A 20718-nucleotide genomic window follows, 5' to 3' on the forward strand; every position below is an offset into this window, starting at 1 on the left:
CACCTCAACTTGGTTATAGTTTTGTCTTGGGTACACAACGTGTACATATATTGTACTTTTAAGAACATTACTCACTTCATTTACATATACAAGTATAAACCACTTGTGCTAGTATCGAACTTTACATCGTATTTCATTCGTTATGTGACGTTTGCACACTTTCTTGATTTTGTAAGTGGTTGTAAGCTCATAGTTTTTCTATCTCTTTGCACTTTAAAATGATAGTGGAATACGAATTACAATGCGGAACGCATTCCTTGAAAGATGGAGAATTTTACGGAGATAACTCATTCCTCTAAGACTTTCTCCATTTACAACACAAATTACCACCAAGGTATAGAGGTTATCGACTCTCATCGAATCCATATTGAAGAAATGCCAGACATTGATCAAAACACCATAGGTTAATTATAGGTTGATTTGCATACAAATGAGACACTATTCGCAAGGATGCTGGGTATATTTCCATTAGTAATTTAATTTTAGAGAATGAGTGTCGTGTACGACTTTGTGTTCATCACGTCACATTAATTATTACCATTGTTAGTTTCTGATTCCTAGCCAAACACTGACAGAAGAGTGACAACAGACCGACGAACATTTCAAGGCACTTCAATCATTAAGTGAAAATCCTCAATACGGTAGCACAGGTGCATCTTCGTCTCTGCTGATAGTCTTTGTCACGTCTACTGATGTAACATCATCCCATTCGCTTTACTTGTTCCCACTCCATTTCTCCAGAAACTAGCATGAAATGGGCGCATCTGGACTTTGGATGAGCTAACTTAGACATCCCCCGAGCTCTAAAAGTCACCCGGGGCAGCTAAACACTGACTATCCGATCCAAACACCCTCCCAGTTAGTCGGGAATAAGTTCAGAATATCATGTATGTTGATACTTGTGCGCTTTCTGCCTCTCAAATTTATCAATCATCTGGCATACCGCGCTTCCAGAAACAGTATTAACAAACTGCCTTTAGACGTCAACAAGAAACTGCTCGCCTGTGGTTGACCCATATATATACGTCGGAGGGGAGGGGGGCTGGGCAAAATCGACTCTGTGGCGACTTTTCGTGATACTATCATCTCCCCAGAATTGATTTCTGGGAAAGCCAACAGAATTTTCCCACTGATTTGACATATTTGTTGGCATTGAACCTTTATGTGAATATTTCATTCTCGGAATCTGCAAGCAGTGACAGGAGTTTTCGAAAGCGTAGGTCAATCGGGCACTTTGACCCAAAACTTTTTTAAAGCCTCCCCTTTATAAAATGGTTCACACTTTACTAGAGTGTGTTCTTATGTTAACAGACCAGATGAGCCACCGAAGTATTTTTGCAGCCGTTCCCCGGGGAAATTTTCTTTGGCAAATTGGCTTTTCGGGGTGAAAGGTTACCCTAAACGACATATTGATTTCAGCTGAGCGCAGACCGTCTTGCATCGATGGGCAACCCCGTCCGCATCAAATCTCGTACAAAATACACGTTCTCCACCTCTGGGACGTACCACCCAGCCCATAAGCTTACCCCCCCTCCCCTTCCAAGAAAAGGGGAAAAGAAAAAAATGAAATAAGTTAAACACAAACGATGATGTGAAATCGATTATTATCAAGCCTACTCGAGTAGCTGCCCCTCTGCTGTTGAAAATTGTATGAGAAAACAGAGAAAGTCCATAAGTTTTCTTCGGTCTTTCGCTCATACCCGGATATTATCAACAAGATCCCGGCTTGCTTCCAGAGATTTCATTGACGTACCAAGCAGACAAGCAAACAAACTGTACATCATCAACCAGTATGATGACAAAATTGAAGGTCGTCGATAAAGTTCTCCTTTCCCCCTCCTCCGGTCTGTGAAAATTTTAACTTCTCCCCTTTCACTGTGAGTTTACGTTTGAAATCTCAGCACGTCCTCTTTAATTTCCTCGAGACAAATCGCGAAGGAAGTTACGCATTTGACCTTAAGTTTACCATAAATAAGCTGTCAGTAGGCCAGAGATAGTGGACCTATCTTTTCACCAGGAGATCCTCTGCATCAATTTAGATCCTTTATATTCAGGCCATATGACACACACACCCTCTGTCTGTCTGTCTGTCTGTCTGTCTCTCTCTGTCTCTCTCTGTCTCTCTCTCTCTCTCAAATAAAATCCAGCTACGTTTTTGGGATTATGATACAAGTTTGATATGCTGATATTTAGAACACACATGCATTCCACATTGCGTCAGCCCTGTATCGTGTTCCTCGAATGATACTGTCGGCAAGCTGAGCTTGGACTCTTGTTATCATATACACGGGATTGGATTCCCAATAGCTCTGTCCAAAGTCGACCACCGACCAAATGTGGTCGGTCAGTACATGCATGTCAAATAGCATAACAATTTGCACAAAGCAGCCAAGAAGGAATGGCCCGAAAGAGGATCTATCCTACAGGGGATCCGAAATCGTGATTTTATAATTTGATATTTGCAGCGATGTTTCGATTGCAGCTCACCAGATGAGTAAAGTCAGGTGAGGCCGATCATGTTGGCTACTCTAACTACAGAAAGTCTGAAATGCTTCATTGTATGCGAGTGCTCAAGGCTTGGCTCAAATTCTCGGTGAGTCGATTCCAATACCATGGACTCGGCTGGAGACAATATTGCTATTTGGGTCGCATACAGGGGAAAACCGCACTTATTGACGTGCGCAATTCAACGGAACGGGTATGGCGTACTCTACGTTGAAATGTCTAGCATTCCCTTGGTCGCACTCACTCGCAATTTCAGTGAAGTGGAAAATCGCAATCCCGGTGGCTGTCACCTCATGGTGGGCTTACCACATGTTTGCGCTCATGACCGACCGGTACCGCGTTACCTTGGTAACACTCGCTACAGAAGGATATGGAGTGGTTTTGAAGCAGATGTGCAGATGCGCGACCCGATTTGACCCCGTAACATGTGTATTTCGAGAATCTATTTCGGTGTTTTGGAATGTTTGTTTACGTTGAACCAAAATGATAGAAAATACGAGCAGACACTGATACTTTCACCATCCACACAGAGTCGTTACAATGTTTGTGCAGAAAGCAATACTATCCCCATCGCGATATTTCAATCAAGCAACGCGCTTTCTCCCTTACCAACGCCAGACGAAACCCAAGAAAATGTCTGAGTGACGTTGGTTTTCTCAAGAAGTCTCTGATATTCGTGAACTGTGGCGATAGTTTGTATGACTAGAGTTGAGCGAACATCCCTCACTCACCAGTTGTAACCCCGTTATCTGTTTTCTGTAAACAAAACCGGAGTGCCTGTCAGCCAGACGTTCACGAAGAAGTACGTGCCAAACAAGATGAACACAAAATTTGGAGATTTATTGATTTCCAGCGAAAGGGGAAATGCTCATAACACAGCCAAACGGGAGCAACAAGCACGAAGACTTACGGGGGTTGGTACACTGATGCCATAATTCAAAATGGAGTAAACCCCTGGGAAACCACTTTGCCCCATCCTTGAATGACAGCGTAGCCGGTGATTTGTAGTCCCACTTTATTGTGCAGCATATGTAAATATTTCTCAATTGTTAATCGCTACCGTGTTGGCTACGGGACTGTACTCTCTGAAGTCCTAGATACGCGCAAACTGGTCTGCAATATTACTGTCTTCAACGACCATTAAACTTTTATTACCCACTGTAACTTGATATCCGCCTTGGGTCTTCGGGGGGCAGACCTAGTCTTCATGTCTTATGCTTCCGACAGAAACACATGATGAGTGAGTTGTTTTGGAAGGCCCAGAGGTCATGCAAAGATAATTGTAAACACGCTCTGGGAAGCCAGTCTGTTTTCCTCATCTTTTGTTCACGGAGCATCGAGTAAAATCAGAAACACGTACCTTGAAGTGAGTTTTTCGCTGTCTCTATCGTAAGCGAGATTACAGAACGTCTGTATTCCCTGCGATGTCACCTAAGGTGACTTCCACCAATATTGTGTAATAATTTCAGTATTTTCTTCCGGTGTATCAAAAATGCTGTGGGATTGTGAAGTAACGATTTCTGACTCACAATAACATCCTCCCAATATGTATCGAAAGTCTGGAAAAGAGAGGGTGCATTCACCGGATCCAGTCACATTCCTCGCCCACACTCTCCATAAATGCACGGCCGTTGCCCTCAACGATGGCCAGCCAGCCCCCAAAATACGTACTGAACTTCCGTTTTTAGGACACACATTGGTTTTATTTCATTCTCTGCAAATTCTAATCTTCAAGTATCTTGTATGTGTATATATGTACAGTTTTATATACGAAAACATGTATGTATGATGTAACTATGATGTATGTATGTATGTATGTATGTATGTATGTATGTATGTATTTATGTATGTATGTACGTATGTATGTATGTATGTATGTATGTATGTATGTATGTATGTATGTATGTATGTATGTATGTATGTATGTATGTATGTATGTATGTATGTATGTAAGCGTGTGTGTTTGTATTTATGTTTGCTGTTTAGTTTATATTGTGTTTATAAATACACTCAAAACCATTTTCACGAAGCATATGTATAATATAATACGGATATCCGCGGCGCCGGTATATTCAGTCATTAACGGTGACATTGACAGAGTAAAAGGGGATTTGTTGAGGATATAGCCCAGAGAGCGTTTTGCGACACTACCATCTCATATGACACGGTAACTGTTAATCTTAGCTTTTTTCAACGGCATTACCCAGAGCCGCCTGTCACCAGTTACCCCCGGGGCTAGTTACCCTCCCAGCAACACTCCAATTTGTTATCTCGCAAGACATTCAGCGTCGGGTTACCGCAATGAACTTTGCACAAATTGACGTCCTGGATCACAAGGTCAAAGGTCATTGTCAGCGAACTTTCTGTCATTTGACATCTTAATCAGAGGCGGCTGTCCTGATTGTTTCAATCTTTCGAATAATATCCTAAACGTCGTCCGCTATTTGCCAATCAGCGTCCCCATTTCTGAGTTGAGGATTGGCAAGTCGACTATCATATTCCAAAAAAATAACTCTAACCTCAATGTTTTCATCAGGTACTTTAAAGAAACTAGCTGCCAAATTCATTTATTTGTTTTTACACAGAAAGTTATTTATGTTATTCGGTCTATTTACAGTAAAGCGGTTACTCTGGTATGGCTTGTTGGTTGACAAATATGAAATCAAACCACTCATACAGGCATTCCACGCAGTGCAAATATTTCGTTGGCATTAGTTCTGATAAAGAGACGAAATTACTCATAGGAATATATTTTGCGTTACATCTCTCTGTATACTGAATTGATACCGTCAGGTACAGAAAATACCAGAAATACACATCTCCTTGAGAGGGGTCAGCAAATCTCTTGCGAACAAATGGCTAAACATTGGTGCATGAGGGAACAGCATAAAATAAATTAAGCACTTCTCGACTGATCGAGCTTGTAAACAAAAAAGATAACATATTTAAAGGGTTGTATCCCTTTAGAAGGGGACATCTGTCATAGCTATTACCCCCGTCTTTATCAAAGTTCGACAAGCGGGTGGAAGTTTAGCGATTTTCAAATTGTTTCGAGTTGCGAAACATGATGTGACTTCAGTTTCTTTCCTAGAGAGAACTGCTCTCGCTTTCGATAGGCGACTTCGTTGTCGATTTCTTGGAAGTGTTTATCAACTGAGGTTCCTCTTTTTGATATCTACATCACTATGCCACCTTTCCAATCGAACACGCCATTACATCGTATATACGCGTACGAAGGTAGATTGCGCCTCAGGGACAGATATATTCAGACTCTCAAACTTTTACGATTCTTGTCTGATCTACCACTTGTAGGGGTTCTTTTTAAAGCTCACGGTGTAAGCAAGCTTTTGACCTTCTTATTTTTTTCAAAAATCGAAAATTTTATTTTTCATCATGGATGGCGGTCATTTTGGATTTCAGATATCGGTAAATCTTGGGTAATTTGTTACTCTAGTAGGCCTACCGATTTGAAATTTGCACGGTGACTCCCAATTTTTATTCGTGATCTTGAAAGAGGATAGTTGCAAGATCCTTGGGCGAAGTTTGAGCAAAAATTTAAGTCTTTCATTCTCGAGGCGCACAATCTAATGCATTGTTTTTGTAGTCAAATTAATTTCATTTTAAGGTAGTAGAACGAGCCTCGGGGACAGATATTCGGACTCTGAACGTTTTACAATAATTTTGGCCCATTTTGAAGCTCACGGAGAAGTAACTAACGTTTTCACCGGCTCATTTTTGTGAAATTAGACAATATTTTTCCCATGCACTTTACACACGGCTGCGACCATTTTGAATTTTAAGTGTTGGAAAATATGGATACTTTGTTTCTCTGGTACCGAATTTTGCGAGGTGATTGATGTTGATCTCGATATGGAATGAATTAAATTTCCCATGACCAACAATTTGTCTTTCAATTAAATGCCATGCTACCTCAATGGTGTAGTTTATATACGTAACGTTTAAAGCTTGTTGACACTATTCAAACAGTGTGAAAATACACAATGTCAAGCCAGCAAATAGTACAACAGTCAGATCGTTCTATCCTAATAACAGTATTCCAAAATGCAACACTAACAAATATCTGCCGAGAACCGAAAGCAATTAGAATTGTGGCTACCTGTAGTATAGTGAATGTTTTCGACTCTGAGGCCTGGTCGGTGTAACTCTCTGGCAACCAAGTCCTAACTAGCCAACTGTGGCGAATGCTGTAAAAATCAGATTACTAATATATCGGGTATATACATAAATATTTACTCTACAAGATAATAGGGATCAGCGTGTCAACTCAACTCACCCGCGACGCGGCAGTTTTTACCTCATTCTAGAGTGGCGGAACCGAGATGAAGCACGCTTAGCATCACGGGTAAATGCAAATTTGAGGTACAATGCAGTTCCCTGAATGGTCAGAGACGCGGTGCGGACCTTGGAATCAGAGCCCGTAAAGTTGTCTTGACTGTCTCCGCCACCGAACGAAGACAACTTAGTCCAACCTCGGATCAATCATTAATTTACTCATGAGAGTTCCTGGACTTTATCGCGACTTCCCGTTGCGTGGCAACTTTTTTTTTGGTTGTAAGCTTCCGTTTTCACAGACGCGTCTGCTTGACAGAGCTGTTGGCTTATGATAAAGAAATAACCAGCGTCTTAACGGTTTTAACAAATTTAGATTTTGACCTTAAAATCTAGGGTAACGTATACAACATGAGAACGAACACTGCGCAGATGTAGTACGATATTTGATATCTGTAATATTAAATTTCTATCAGGCAGTTCAGCTCCACCATGTCTATCCATGCTTATATATGTTACCTTGAAAGCTGTGGCATATTTTGAACGGAATTTGGCTTTAAATTTCCTATAAATTATTCTATTAAAGCAGTGGATTTTTTGTAGTCTGGAAGTTCTCGGCGGTTCGGTAACAGCCCTCTACCAAAGATTTTAGGTACCGCGCCGAAATTTCGAAGATGAACAAATACTTTTTAAAATTCTTTTGGCCTGTTTCCTCTCTATTTTAACAGAAATTTGGTTCTTTGGTGGTATAAACGTAAACCAACATTTCCTTCAATTTGTTAACAGTGCGGGACGCCGACTCAGGTTAGCGTTCAGTAAGTGTTTGTACATGCCGAATGCAAAAAAATAATGGGTTTAAAGAACGCAGCACATGTCTTAAGAAACTGGGAAAACTGGCACAAAAAGATGACCTTTCCAGTGTCTGGCGTGGAAGCAGGCCTCGTGGCAAGGTTCAGGTTTAGATGGTTTACAATTCACGCAATTGTACTCATTTGTACGAGAGCGGATATGTTTTACCATAATGTCAACATATTGAGTTACGAAAGCGAAGAAAATTGGACCGGACCCCCGAACTGAAGGAAACCAAAAAATGCCCACGAGCTTTTCATTTTACATTTTCATGCTGTACTCAAAGGAACATTAACATGAACGGAGAAACGCGAAGGCAAATATGGAGCAATCGGTGTGGTTTTCGTTTTCTGTCAACGATATGCAAATTTATTGTGTTCTGTGTTTATATTTGAAATTTGCGGTGCACATTTATTGAAAAGGCGATCACCTTGTCGCGTGCATCACAATGCAGCTACTGCTTACTCACGGAAAATCTCAAGGCGACTGAGGGGCATCCGGCCCGCTGCAGCCCTATGACGTGAAACACAAATAAACAACGCCAAAGATTGATGAATAACAGGGAGGACGGAGAATTAAACAATTTACCCAAACAGCTCCCTAATCGAGGTTGAAATAGTGGCCTCGCTACTTGGTAAAATCTTCGCCTCTATTTTTTCGTGGCTTTCAATTTTCTTTGTTAATTTCGCGCACATTATTTTCCACGCAGACAGGACTTCTGGCGGAGAAAGTCCATCAGATGTGTTGATTTCCTAGCCGTTAGAGTTCAAGCTTGGCTTGAGCGCGCGGCCTGAGAGCCGCTCCATTCCTGGTCGGAGGGGTGGCTGCGTGGGATTGGGTTTCCAGCTGTTTTCTATTAACACTCCCAAGACCAGCTGAGGCAGTCTACACATTGGCTTCCTTCAGTGTGCTTCTCAAACCTTACCAGCGGAAAGTGTTGAATATTTCTAGAGAGTGTCTTTTTTTTCGTTCCAGTTCGGGATATTTTACTCCGGATTTACCTGCAGTGGATTATGATGTATCTAGTCCTATGGAAATCATCATTTGTGAGATCAGGTGAGTTTTTATTCTTTTTTTTCATAACAATCCTTATACTCCGCGATCTGTACCTTCACGTATGTTCACGCGGATAGCCTCACGTAGTTACACAGTCGCTTGTGATTAGCTGTATTTGGGAAAGTCCCTAGAACGCCGAAAAGTTTTTTTTTTATTTTCCGTGTCATAGATGTCGTCCGGCTAACCAGCACTGTGCGTAATTAATTTGTGTAAATGGCAACTATCCCGTATATTGACAGTTTGTCTTTCTTGTTGAGTCGTTTAGAATGTCAAATCCGCTGGAAGCCGTTTCTTAACTTTTCACTTCGGTCTGGTTACGCTTTCTGAGATCGAGTATTAATGCTTTGATAAACCAGGGGCTTGTCTGTGGGCAAGCAGGATTTACTTAAATTCACTCGAAATTTGATTGACTACACGCTGTCAGTCACGGAGGGTAAGGAACACTGCTCCGTAACTCTTTGTAGGCAGGATGCTTCATGGTATGTCAATGGGAATTGTGATTTCTAATTGAAACCTTCGACGGGTGTGTACGAGAGAGAGAGAGAGAGAGAGAGAGAGAGAGAGAGAGAGAGAGAGAGAGAGACAGAGAGAGAGAGAGAGACAGAGAGACAGAGACAGAGAGAGACAGAGAGAGACAGAGAATTATCTGACACCCTGCATTTTAACCGCGCTTGTCCAGACTTTTTCTGATACCCTACTGAACGCCAACAAGGCCGGAACCAAGGTCCCCATCATAGTTAACAGGGGTGCTAATGGTTTGGGAAGGTCTTCTTTTACCGTCTATGAACATTTAACGGCCAGTGGTGGTTTACTATGACACGCACCAAGTCATGACTTATGACTAAACACCAATGACTAGCTGTAGTAGTGTTTCGTGTCCAGAAATATACACACAGGGTTCATTGGCGGGGATGGTGACGGTCCCTGCCTTGACAGGAAATGACCGTGTTCGCGCCTGTCCCTCACATCTATAAGAAACGACAACATAACTTGCGTGGACGCCAACGAGCTGCTAATAATTACGTCGGCGTGCTAATTTCACGGTGTAATTTTGTTCCACGCTTTCCCGTAACTTGGAAAAGATTACAAACTCTAATCAAGATCGGATGTCCCTGGGGCAGTGTTTCTTGTGGAACTTTCTATAGCGAGTTGGCCATGCTCTGAGTTGTGTTTTAAGGAATGGAGACTAAAGGTGCAGTTTGATGGAACCACACTCCTATCTCTGTCTAAAATCTGCCTGAAATTGTTCTTTCGACTTTTCTGTTCATTGAAAACTGTCTATTCTGATAAATTGGGTTAATTAAACTTTTGAGGAATTTTTTTTACGATTCCTTTTGAATCGAATGTTTCACAGTTGTGGGCGGGCGTGCGTCTCCGGCGGTTGTATTACTCGGCCAGCCGGCAGGTCTTTGGGGGTTTAGTTCTAAAGGTATACGGGTCACCTCTCGCACATAAATCTGTGCGCAAGGCACAAAAATCGAATGCAACTGACTGACAGAGTATAATAATGTCCCGCACATTGCTATTGGCCCCTAGTCCCCTTCCTTTCCTGCCCTTATCCTAGTACAGCATATCTTCTCTACTGCGGATATGAAAACCCCCCGGGAGATGTAAATCCAGGGTAGCTTTACCTTGTAAAATCATGAGATCTTGCTGAACCGTAGTGGGTCCTTTGTTTGTTCCCCTGTCTTTCACTGAAGTAATATATGGAGCGCAGTTACAAACAAGACCCCAACGTTTCATCAATTTTTTAATCATGTCGAATTTTATTAACACCGCCATATGAATTTTTTCGGCTGGGGAACTTTGTCCCTCCCTGCAGGGTTTTGATCGCATGTCAAACGTTTGGCCTTCTAAATACCGCCTTTTTCCCCCGTTGCCGACTACTTCAGTACTGGTGCAATATCCGTGCGCAGCGGGAGGAACGTGTCGTTTTTAATAGTAGAGCCCATGGATCGGAAAGAGACACCCTATTTACAGGAAAGTTCTTTCAGGGTGCATTGACCTTTGACTCCAGTTTTGATTTAAAAATGAAACGGTTTATGTTTAGCTTGTAATAGCTGATAAAATCAATTTCGCGCGATTAATTAGCCCACACGCTTGAGCAATTTACTAACAATTTACGATTATGTAACACACATACACAACAACCGTTTATTGTTTTTCTGATAAAAACTTTGCTGTTTATATCCCGTAGGTCTCCTGTCAATTATTTTTATGTCTCTGACGTTATGGCAAACGGGCGGACAGAAAGTTTGTCCCTCTGGGTACACAGCTCCCGAGGGCAAGTGCGAAGGTAGGATTTTTTTTGTTTGTTTTCCTGTATCTATAATGTTGAAGAGGCAATAGACAGTTGACACAGCGCGAAACTCCCAGATCAGAAAAGGGTCTAAGAAGTTGTTTTTGCACCAGAGGGCTCGTATGTTAAGTCATGCCACAAGTGTAGCAACACTTCTGTTTCCAGATAAACAAGGGTTATGTTCTGCTTTCTTGTTGCGATGTAATTGAATCAATTGTTTATTTTCTTATATTTCTTGTTATTAGCGCGCATCTGGAACGCAAGCGCTCTAATTAGTCTGCTTACGTCACACACTGGACAGCTACCCCGCCAACTTGAACTTTCAAAATGATTTTAATGTACTTCTCTTTGCATTTTACTAGAGCCAAGTTGCCCGGCAGTGGGGGCGCTCTAAATTGGTGACTAACCAGCTGCCAATATGCGGTTATTTGCGCAATGAGTGTGTGACTCAGACAAACACAACCTTTATGTTTCGACTGATGGCATTAAATTTGCTCAGGAATATTTATAAACATTTTGCTGGTATTAGTAATTGTACATTCATCACGAAAAATAGAATTCTAAAAGAAGAAGTGTTTTCCGCAAGGAGTTGTCAAAGATTGTGTGGTGAGCGCGAGAAGTCACGATCTCGAACACCAGTTACTGTAACTGTAAACACAACTGTGATATGCTGCCTTATCGGCCCATGTGTGCCTGTTTGCGTTGATGCTGGTGTGACGAATGCGGTCGGACAGATATGCTAAAAATAGTGACAACTGATGTAATTTCCTGTATGACGAAACTTGATATTGTTTTTCACTGATTCGCTCATTTCTAGGGTTGGACAACAGCTATTTTCACGTGTTACATAATCAATAGCAGTATCTCAAACTGCTACTCTTACACTGCAAACACTTATATTTTAAGCTGCAGCTCCGATATTCCATGGTTACTAGTTGGTAGAGCTCTGACACTTCGGCCTTCTCTATTCGTTTTCCTGTGACAAAATCAAAGTCACAGATTCGCGAGATTCGGCATTTGATTGGCGCCTTGTATAGTGTTAATGTTTCGCGTTCATATACGTCACCAATATTATCGTGCTGCATCATTACACCATCGCCGTAAAAAATAGACACACTCCTTTACGGCAACTGCTCGGATGAAGGGCGGAAATCATTGGTCACCAGGAGGGGTATATTTAAAGCTCTTGACACAGAGAACGCTTTCCAACGTAACTTGACTTGAGAGTTGGCCCTTACACAACAATGCACTTCAGCAAAGCACTAGTCTGGCTAAATGTGAAGCCCTGACTTGGCCAACTTTGAGTAGCAGCAGATTTTACCCAGCCAATAATTTAGCGCACTTAAATCGAGATAAATCGACGTTCAATCACATTTTTTCATATATCTTTTTTAAAACTCAGACAGCGCGTACTTCAGTATATTTGTTCTGTCTGTGAAATAAAGTGTTTCATTCGTACTTTCAGTTCATGTCTTGTTTCCGATAGTATACAACTTGATAATCTATCGTGTATGTGTCTGATGTAGAATGTTATTGGTGATACCCCAAATTTTGTCCGAACCAGGACTAACTTGTCAACCACAACATTGTATGTTGTACACAGTGCATCGTGCTTTCAAGGCTCGAACTTTTTACGCATTTCAATGCATGTTTGGGAGAAGAATATCGAAGATTCATCGATTTTAAACAACAAAATCAATGCCATTGTTGTCAAAGGTTACACAGTTATGTCCCTTTCAAAACCGCGACGCCTGTACCGCGTCAAGTGATCGTCTTACAGAGAGTATAGGAAGAGTTTAGAGTTCTCAAGACTCGAATTGCAGACTTACGCATTTCGCATCGTAGTGTTCTTATCTGGATCGCAAGTAATATAGTCAATATTAGTAAATGCATGGTTCGGTGGAATGTCCAGGAATTCGCCCACCACCCCTTCAATGCACAATATTTGTTTTAAAAGGACCCAAACAATTACACCTCTTGCTTAACCTGGTGCACTCCATAGCCAGACACGTGAGAAAACCTTCACAATGCATTTCAACGATGATTTTACACAGACGGCGTCGGTGGCTTGGGGGCCTCATTTCATTGCAAAACCAAATCTCTTCAACTTTACTTCCTAGTTGATTTGAAGCTCCTTAGCATACACGTAAAGTCAGTTAGTATGAAATGGGAAGACGTTTGTAAACACCTGTTGGCGTGAAGAAAAGACAGATGATTTTCAACTTACCAACTGGGGCTATGTATATATTGAAGCTATATATAAATCAATGGTAATTCTCTCGTGTAATTTCAGTTTTGAAAGCCTTAAAGGAAAAGGTTGCAATTTAAGATTTTCTTAAACGCTATGTCATTTGAGACAGTTGTTATAGGCCGAAAGTGCAGTTGACTTGTGCGGTTGACTAAACGTGCCTTCAGCCGCCTACAATTTCACCGTCTTCCATAGCTGCAATTTCACCACATCGTCGTAAACTACACACCTCTTTACGGCAACAGCTACTCTTTCAACCGGTTAGTTTTTGTGTAGGTTCGAGGAGCAGAAAAAAAGCTCTAGCTCGCGAGAGTGTTACACCAATGAAGCTTCAAGCAAGACGTGCATGGTAACATTAGAACCAAACCAATGTTGTCCTCGCTCACTGTCCCACAGAGCAACCAACCAGACCAAAAGACAGCTTGCTTGCACTCGGCAATATTAGTCACTGATCACATCGCGTTTATTTGTACTTATTTTCACTGAAGATTCAATGCCACTGCCGCAAGCAAGGACTTGTCCAGGACCTGCTCCGATTACGCAACGAAGTGAAAACCTATCATTTTGTGAATTTTTTTCATCCAGTGGTCCATTACAACGAATAATATGTCACTGCCATACTGGCATCGCCGGGAATCCAATAAAATTTGAATATAATGAGAGTTTGGGCCTAACATGCATAAGATCATAATCTATATCATCAGGTTAGCTTATTGTCTAGTATTCGTTTCCTCTGGGGTCTATGGGTATACACAGCAGTAATGCGCCATAGATACTCGACCAGTTTTACTGTACAGATCTTCTCCGTTCACATATATTCAAATGGAAACTTTAGCATTCTTTTCTGCTATTTTGTTTTCTTTTGAGCTACATATCAGGAGAGATTTAAGTGATCTTAGCTGTAACCCTTCGTACTTTTTCGGTGTGTTGTCAAACGCAGAAACTACATAAAATACTGTTGTTGTAATTGCTTCAGTGTGCTTAGTTTTCCAAGACTTGAATGCGGTTCGTTGGCACACGACACAATAATTTGACCACATGACTAACATTGCTAGTAAGACCACATTGTACAAGAATCGGACTGGTTTAGAAGTCGAAACGAGGCATTCTCATTTGAATGTCATTATAGGCGTAATGTACGTTAAAGAAAAAAGCGTCGTCGTCAATTATAGCTTGTGTTATTGAAATGTGGCCATATGTATCATATAAATTATGTGTCCTTAAAATCTGAATGTATCGATAAAGACAGTGAGTGTCATTTATTGAAAGGAAAGAGTGACAGTGAATAGTATCAGCAAAATTAAAGCAGCGCCTTTGTAGTAATATCTTTATGATGTGGTCAAAAACACCTATAGGGGATTCGAATTCAAATAATCAGTGGCGGACGCGGGGATATCGTCTCAATGATAATAGTTGTGCATATTAATTTGAACTTCCCTAATACAAGATAAAAGACAGTAACTGTAATAGGTTTTTGTAAGTTTAAATTGCCGACGTTTTTTAACACAACGAACTTTAAAAAGAAAAACTGAATGCGCATGCTCAGTTTTCATGACTGAAGTTTCATACATATACATGTATGTAGTTATTGCGACTTTGCGCACACATCCGATAGGTGAGCTGCGTCAGAGACCATTGAAAGGCATTTTCTATATATGCAAAAGTAAAACAAAAACAAACAGCTTATGTGATAAATTGAAATGATAATTATTATTCTTGTAAATTTTACCAGATATTGACGAATGCAGCGGCAACCTTGGCCAGTGTTCCCAGATCTGCACCAATACGGAAGGCTCTTACCAGTGCAGTTGTTACCATGGATACTACCTCGACAGCGACAGGTGGACATGCCGAGCTGAAGGTCAGTAACATTCAACTTCATCGCTTGATCCCGACCCGGAAGAACTCTGGCACTGAATCTCCGCCAAAGTTTAACTTCATTCACCTTTCCCACCGACTTGCTCGCCATGCCATGTGATACATTTCTGGACCTGTCCAACCCTCCACCCACAATTCCGTGTTAATATTTCCCGCGAATGTCTGTTTGTCTTCCTGTCTGCGCCAATTTCACACCACTTCACCGACTTTCTCTTCCCCTGTCTCTGCAAGTTTCCTCCTCCTGTTCCCGCCTTTCCCTCTCCCTGGAGCGACACACAACCGTATGTTTTGCCAACAGAGTTAATTCAGTTATGTCGGCGACGCATTAAAATATACAATTTCAAAAAAAGAAAACAGAAATCAGAGAGCTCTGTGCAGGGACGAAAAATTGCAGCTGGTACCCATAGTCGGACCATGTTCACACTAAACACCATTACGCTAATCGAGGGTGTTTACGGGAAGGCGAAGATAAGTGATTTCATCACCTGCTTAATTGCAAAATACACATTTTCGAAATAAACGATTTCTATGTTATCAGAATGACGTGAAACGTAAACGTTTTTAGGTAAAAACCCCTAGCAATGCACATTTTAAGTAGAAGCGAAATATTGGCCAAGCTGTTACAAAGCGAAATTGATTTTTGTAAATTTCAAGTATAGTGCTCATAGGAAATGTACAACATGGAGATTTTTAGGTCAGTTACCGTGAAACGGTGATTTGAAAACATGTGTACACATCCCTGGTCCTTAACCTCAAAATGCTCAGTTTATTAATCAATCAGGCGGGCAATATTAACGATGTGCCTCTTTCGTTTAGACACTCACAAAAGTCGCTTATCGTTTGACTATGTTTGTCACTTTTCCATGTCAGATGATACGCTTGTTATTCTCGTAAAGTGGTCGTTTATCAAAGTGCCCTGACATCTCAGTTGACTTGTATCATCATTTTAGAAATCAGAAATGACGCAATCATAGGGTAAAATTTTAAAAAACTTAGACACTTTATTATTATATCAGCCCAGCTTTCTTAGATATAGTGTCCATTATCAACCAAGCCTCATTCGTGCAGCTCAGCCTCGTTCAAATATTTCAATTTCATGTTTCTTCAAAACTAACAGTGAGTTACCAGTCAGGTGGCACGTGACCTTTGCCCCGGCATGTGTTCACTCGATGTTTGCAATCAAGACTTATTTGAAACTGAATCGTACGTTATTTCATTTTAATAGTTTTGTGACCCGTCCTTCGCACCATTCCGTGTGGTAAAACGAACTCATATAGTAAACAGTGACAGTTTTAATACTTTCGTTACTGGAGTTGCAGACTGACCCATATGATCACTGTCTGTAATTTCATATAGCATGTATAGTATAGGGATGCTGTGTGTCATTTAAGGTTGTTGACGTTTGCTGATAAAGCAATGACTTGCCTGAATCATCTTTCGTCGTCAGGGCATAGGAATGCGTTTCTTCATCACTGCTTATGATGAGGTGTGTGTTCTGAATTAAAGTATGATACAGTCATCTTTGCCCGTCAAGCTGACGATGTTTATCAGGTGTCGCTGTCACCTCTCTCGTCGTTAGTTAGAGACAGGGTGTAAGTTTAGCCGGCAGGCAATGTGATCCCGTGTGATGCGAGACTGCAAAGTTTACTTAGGGTTAGAATCGCAATGATTTCATACTCAAGAAATTCAGCGACATATTATAGATAGCTTAAAGCCACGGGAGTCAGTGAATGTCCTGGCCTCGTTACATTGCGGTCACATCGTCCATAATTCCACTGCAGACGACAGATGTTTAGGTGTGCCAACGACAGTTCAACCCCTCCGTGCCAGATTGTAGTGAGAAAAACGATCAGAAAAAACAAAATATGGAGAAATACACTTCATTTTGTCATTTGTGTTTACAACATAAGGGGAATACATTTCAGTGATTTTTTCCAGCTGATCGGATTGCCCTTACATATTACTATTGACCTGCAGGCAATGTTTCAAAGAACGTGACCTTAGAAGCGTGAGTCTTTTCCCAACGTAAGGGCGCCGGTTTCGTGACGTCACTGCTGCAGTCGTCTTTTTGCGCGTCCTTTTGTCAGATGCGCTTATTAGAGCAGAACAAGTTTACCTTTGGCGGCAGTGTTCATGAGCAAATCCGATCCGTGTTTTATAACTTCGGCAAAATCATGGTAGATGCAGTTTTAAGTCTGCAACATCCAAATTTCTAGTAACTATTGCACACATCATCAATCTTGTGTCCAAACTATCGGTGCAAATATCAGTAGCAGATATCAGAGTTCCAGTGGACGTGGATTTATTTTTATTTTCTCAAAAAGGTACTCGGAATTGATGTATTTCGGGAAGTACGAAAATCTACTCTTTTATCACATCAGTAACAGATACTAACGTTTTATAACCATCTAGAGGGGTGTTTATGTAAAACTGCAAAATATGAATTACATTTACGAGGCAAAATTTGGGTGGTGGTACGATCTCCAGGGTCGCATCATAAATTTCTCATCACGGCTTTAGTGTGTAAAGGGCCATATCATCATCTATATAGGATTTAACACATCTATTATATCACCCATATTTCAAATTTTACAATTGTGTTTTCTATACTCCATCCCAGGTCCTCCATTTTACCTGATCTTCAGTCAGGGCACAGACATATACACACTGCGACCCGAGGGCACAGGTCATAGGGCACTGGCGAATAACCTTGGCAAAGCTGTTGCCATTGACTACCACTTCCAGTACGAGACCATATTTTGGTTGGACGACATGGACAATATTCTCTACAAAGCTCTCCTGGATGGAACTCAAAAACAGGTGAACATTAAAAGTTAATAGTAATCAGTAACCATTTTTGCGAATAAATCTTTTTCCTCGACTGCATAATTTTGTTCGTACTTTAAGGTAATACGCGCGTCTCGGAGCGTTTAAAAACTTTTGCTCCAAATTTCGTCATGGAAATTCGAAATTTGTCTTTCCCAAATAAAAATCAGGAGTCAGTATGTGAATTGTTTTGGATTAGACGAACAAACTGCCTACAATTTACTGATATTTGAAATTCAAAATGGCCGCCGGTCCTGCGTTTACCCTATTGGGAAAATTAAAGTTTTCGATTTTCACATAAACAAGACGGCAAAAGCTTCATTTATTCCATCGAAATAAGTTTACAAAAACAGTAGACCTGATATGGGACGTGCCAGAAAAAATATCCCTGACGCATTCTACTTAACATAATGGAATATCGACAGTCAAGCAAGTGATCTTGGTCACGTGACCTTGTAACCCCCCCCCCCCCCCATTCCCTGTGAGCAGGTCCTCGATCACCGTAGATAACATTGGGTTTGGGTCAAACCATAGGATGGACTATATTTAGCACGAGATGTGCGTACAAGAGTGCAGTCACCTTTTTTAAATGGCACAATGGAGGTTTATTGATTATGAAATGATCATTAGGTTGCTCCAAGAGAGAATTTGATTGTTTAAGCGGCCACATATAAACATAACGACGTGCGAGGCATCAGTTTTCATGAGTCTACTCATGTTCAAGAGAGACATAAATGCTCGAAAATGTGGAATTTTTTTAAGTTAATGAATCTACCAGAAAAATTTTCCCTTAAGTTTATCCGTACATTGGCTGCACTGAGGAAGAGACATTTGGTTGCTGTGTGTCTAGGAAACGAGTATGGGCAACAAATTTGACTTTCTGTCACGGTGACATCAATTTACTTTCTATTGTCTATTTTTTTCTCAAGCCATTTTACTGAATCAAATCAATTTCTTTTCCCCTTCACCCGTAGACAATGTTTTCTTAAAATCCTCAATCCCCAGAAATCAATGGTCCTCCCCTAAGTAAATGTGACACACGTGTTTCGTTGCAAGAAAAACAAACTGAAGCACCTGATCTAGAACAGCTGTCATTAAACGAGCATATACATTTCCAGCTAATGTTAATTTGCCAATTTGGGCTTCAAAGTTCAGCCTAGACTTTGACTTCAGCATGTGTACAAGGTATCCGGAGCTATCCAACCTAACATAAAGTTTGCAGTTACCCAAATGCATCAGCCGAGAATTGTGCAGTTGCCTTTACAAACGTACGCTCTGACCTGCATTGATTGAACGCTTTGGCAAATCAAAAGTCAATGCGCCATGTGCGAAGAACCAGTTCTGAAATACAATATTTAGCACCAAATGATCTCGCTCTAATTTGTTCCACACAGACTTCGATCAGATTCACTGTTATGAAATCTGTGGTTTTACTCAGAAAACGCCACACCCCCGTTTCTCAGAAAAGAGGACTTGTTGATACCGCATTTCCTATCCTTGGCTTGCATCGAACATTCCACGTCATGAAATCACTGCTCAGACCGGGTAGCAGTTGCACTTGACTTCCTCTTGAAGGCAAAATCCGAGTAACGGAACAGCCGTCACTTAACGCAAACCGGGTGTCCATTTGCCGCTTGTTTATCGCATTTCAGGCTGTCAATCAAAATGAGAACGATGGCGAAAATATATGCTTTTATGACATCCAAAAGACGGGAATTAACCCTCGGGGTGGCGCTCAGGGGCACGACCCACTTGCGGAGTGTCACTCTGCCATGCGTTTTTCGACCGTTTGCAGTAAACAGATGTACGATAAAAACAGACCAGGCTCTGCTCGATGAAATCTGAGATAGTGACAGTTGAATTAATTATCGGGGTTTGGATCAACAGAAGCTTAATAGAAAAAACATTACATTAAGAAATAGATCTTATCAGTTGTATTGCCGTTGTACAGCCGAGATCTAACAATGGCTGCACGTGTGGTGTTCAGCGTATCGTATATAATGCATAGGCTGGCGTGCATGTGTGCCAGATTCAAACAATTTCCGCATGTTGTTGGCCTCAATGACTAGCTGAGGAAAAAATTTAAAACAAGCAAACAGTGAAGAAATAAACCAACAGAGCGTGTTAATTAATGATAATGTGAACCATTATTGGAGTAAACGCTGTTTTTCATTATGTTTACGAACTTTCTGTATCATCTTGTGAGTGGGAAAAAATGCTGACCCCTTTTCAATGGAAATAAAGTTTCCATATGTTCTGTTTGACGTATCACATCCCATGTTGACACCACCGTTCGGTTGAATTATTCGCAATTTAAATTCACTCCTACCAGGATATTTTGAAACTGGGTGACGTCACGGCCGTGGACTTGGCGGTGGATTGGATTCACGATAACATCTACTGGACAGATGCGCTGAACAACAATATTGAAATGAGTACGCTAGACGGGAACCACAGACAAACCCTGACACACCTGGCCCTGCAGCCACGCAGTATCGTCGTGGATCCTGTCAATGGGTAAGTCTGACATACAAAAGGAAGGTTGAACACGTATTAATAACATGTACAGACGCACGTTCATGTATGTTGGGGGGGGGGAGAGAAGGAGGGTAGAATTCAGAAAGAGTAATTCGAGAGCTGCAACCTTCATTCTACACACGTGTCATTTCTGATACTTATGAATGTATTGTAAATTACCTGTCTGTCTGTCTGTCTGTCAGTCTATTTGTCTCGGTGTTCGTGTCTAACTCTACATCATCTTTTCATC

At 41.2% G+C, this 20718-nt stretch overlaps 1 protein-coding gene across 1 annotated transcript in view; it reads left to right on the top strand.

Annotated features, from left to right (window-relative positions):
* Positions 1-20718, top strand: part of LOC139122829 (low-density lipoprotein receptor-related protein 4-like) — a 58452-nt gene that overhangs the window by 22056 nt on the left and 15678 nt on the right. The window contains exons 2-6 of the mRNA XM_070688628.1: positions 8620-8700; positions 10898-10996; positions 14980-15108; positions 17746-17945; positions 20284-20468. Coding sequence (XP_070544729.1) covers positions 8620-8700; positions 10898-10996; positions 14980-15108; positions 17746-17945; positions 20284-20468 — 694 coding nt within the window. The remainder of the gene's footprint in view (positions 1-8619; positions 8701-10897; positions 10997-14979; positions 15109-17745; positions 17946-20283; positions 20469-20718) is intronic.

This window comes from Ptychodera flava, chromosome 22 (genome assembly GCF_041260155.1).
Source record: "Ptychodera flava strain L36383 chromosome 22, AS_Pfla_20210202, whole genome shotgun sequence".
NCBI classification, from domain to species: Eukaryota; Metazoa; Hemichordata; class Enteropneusta; family Ptychoderidae; genus Ptychodera; species Ptychodera flava.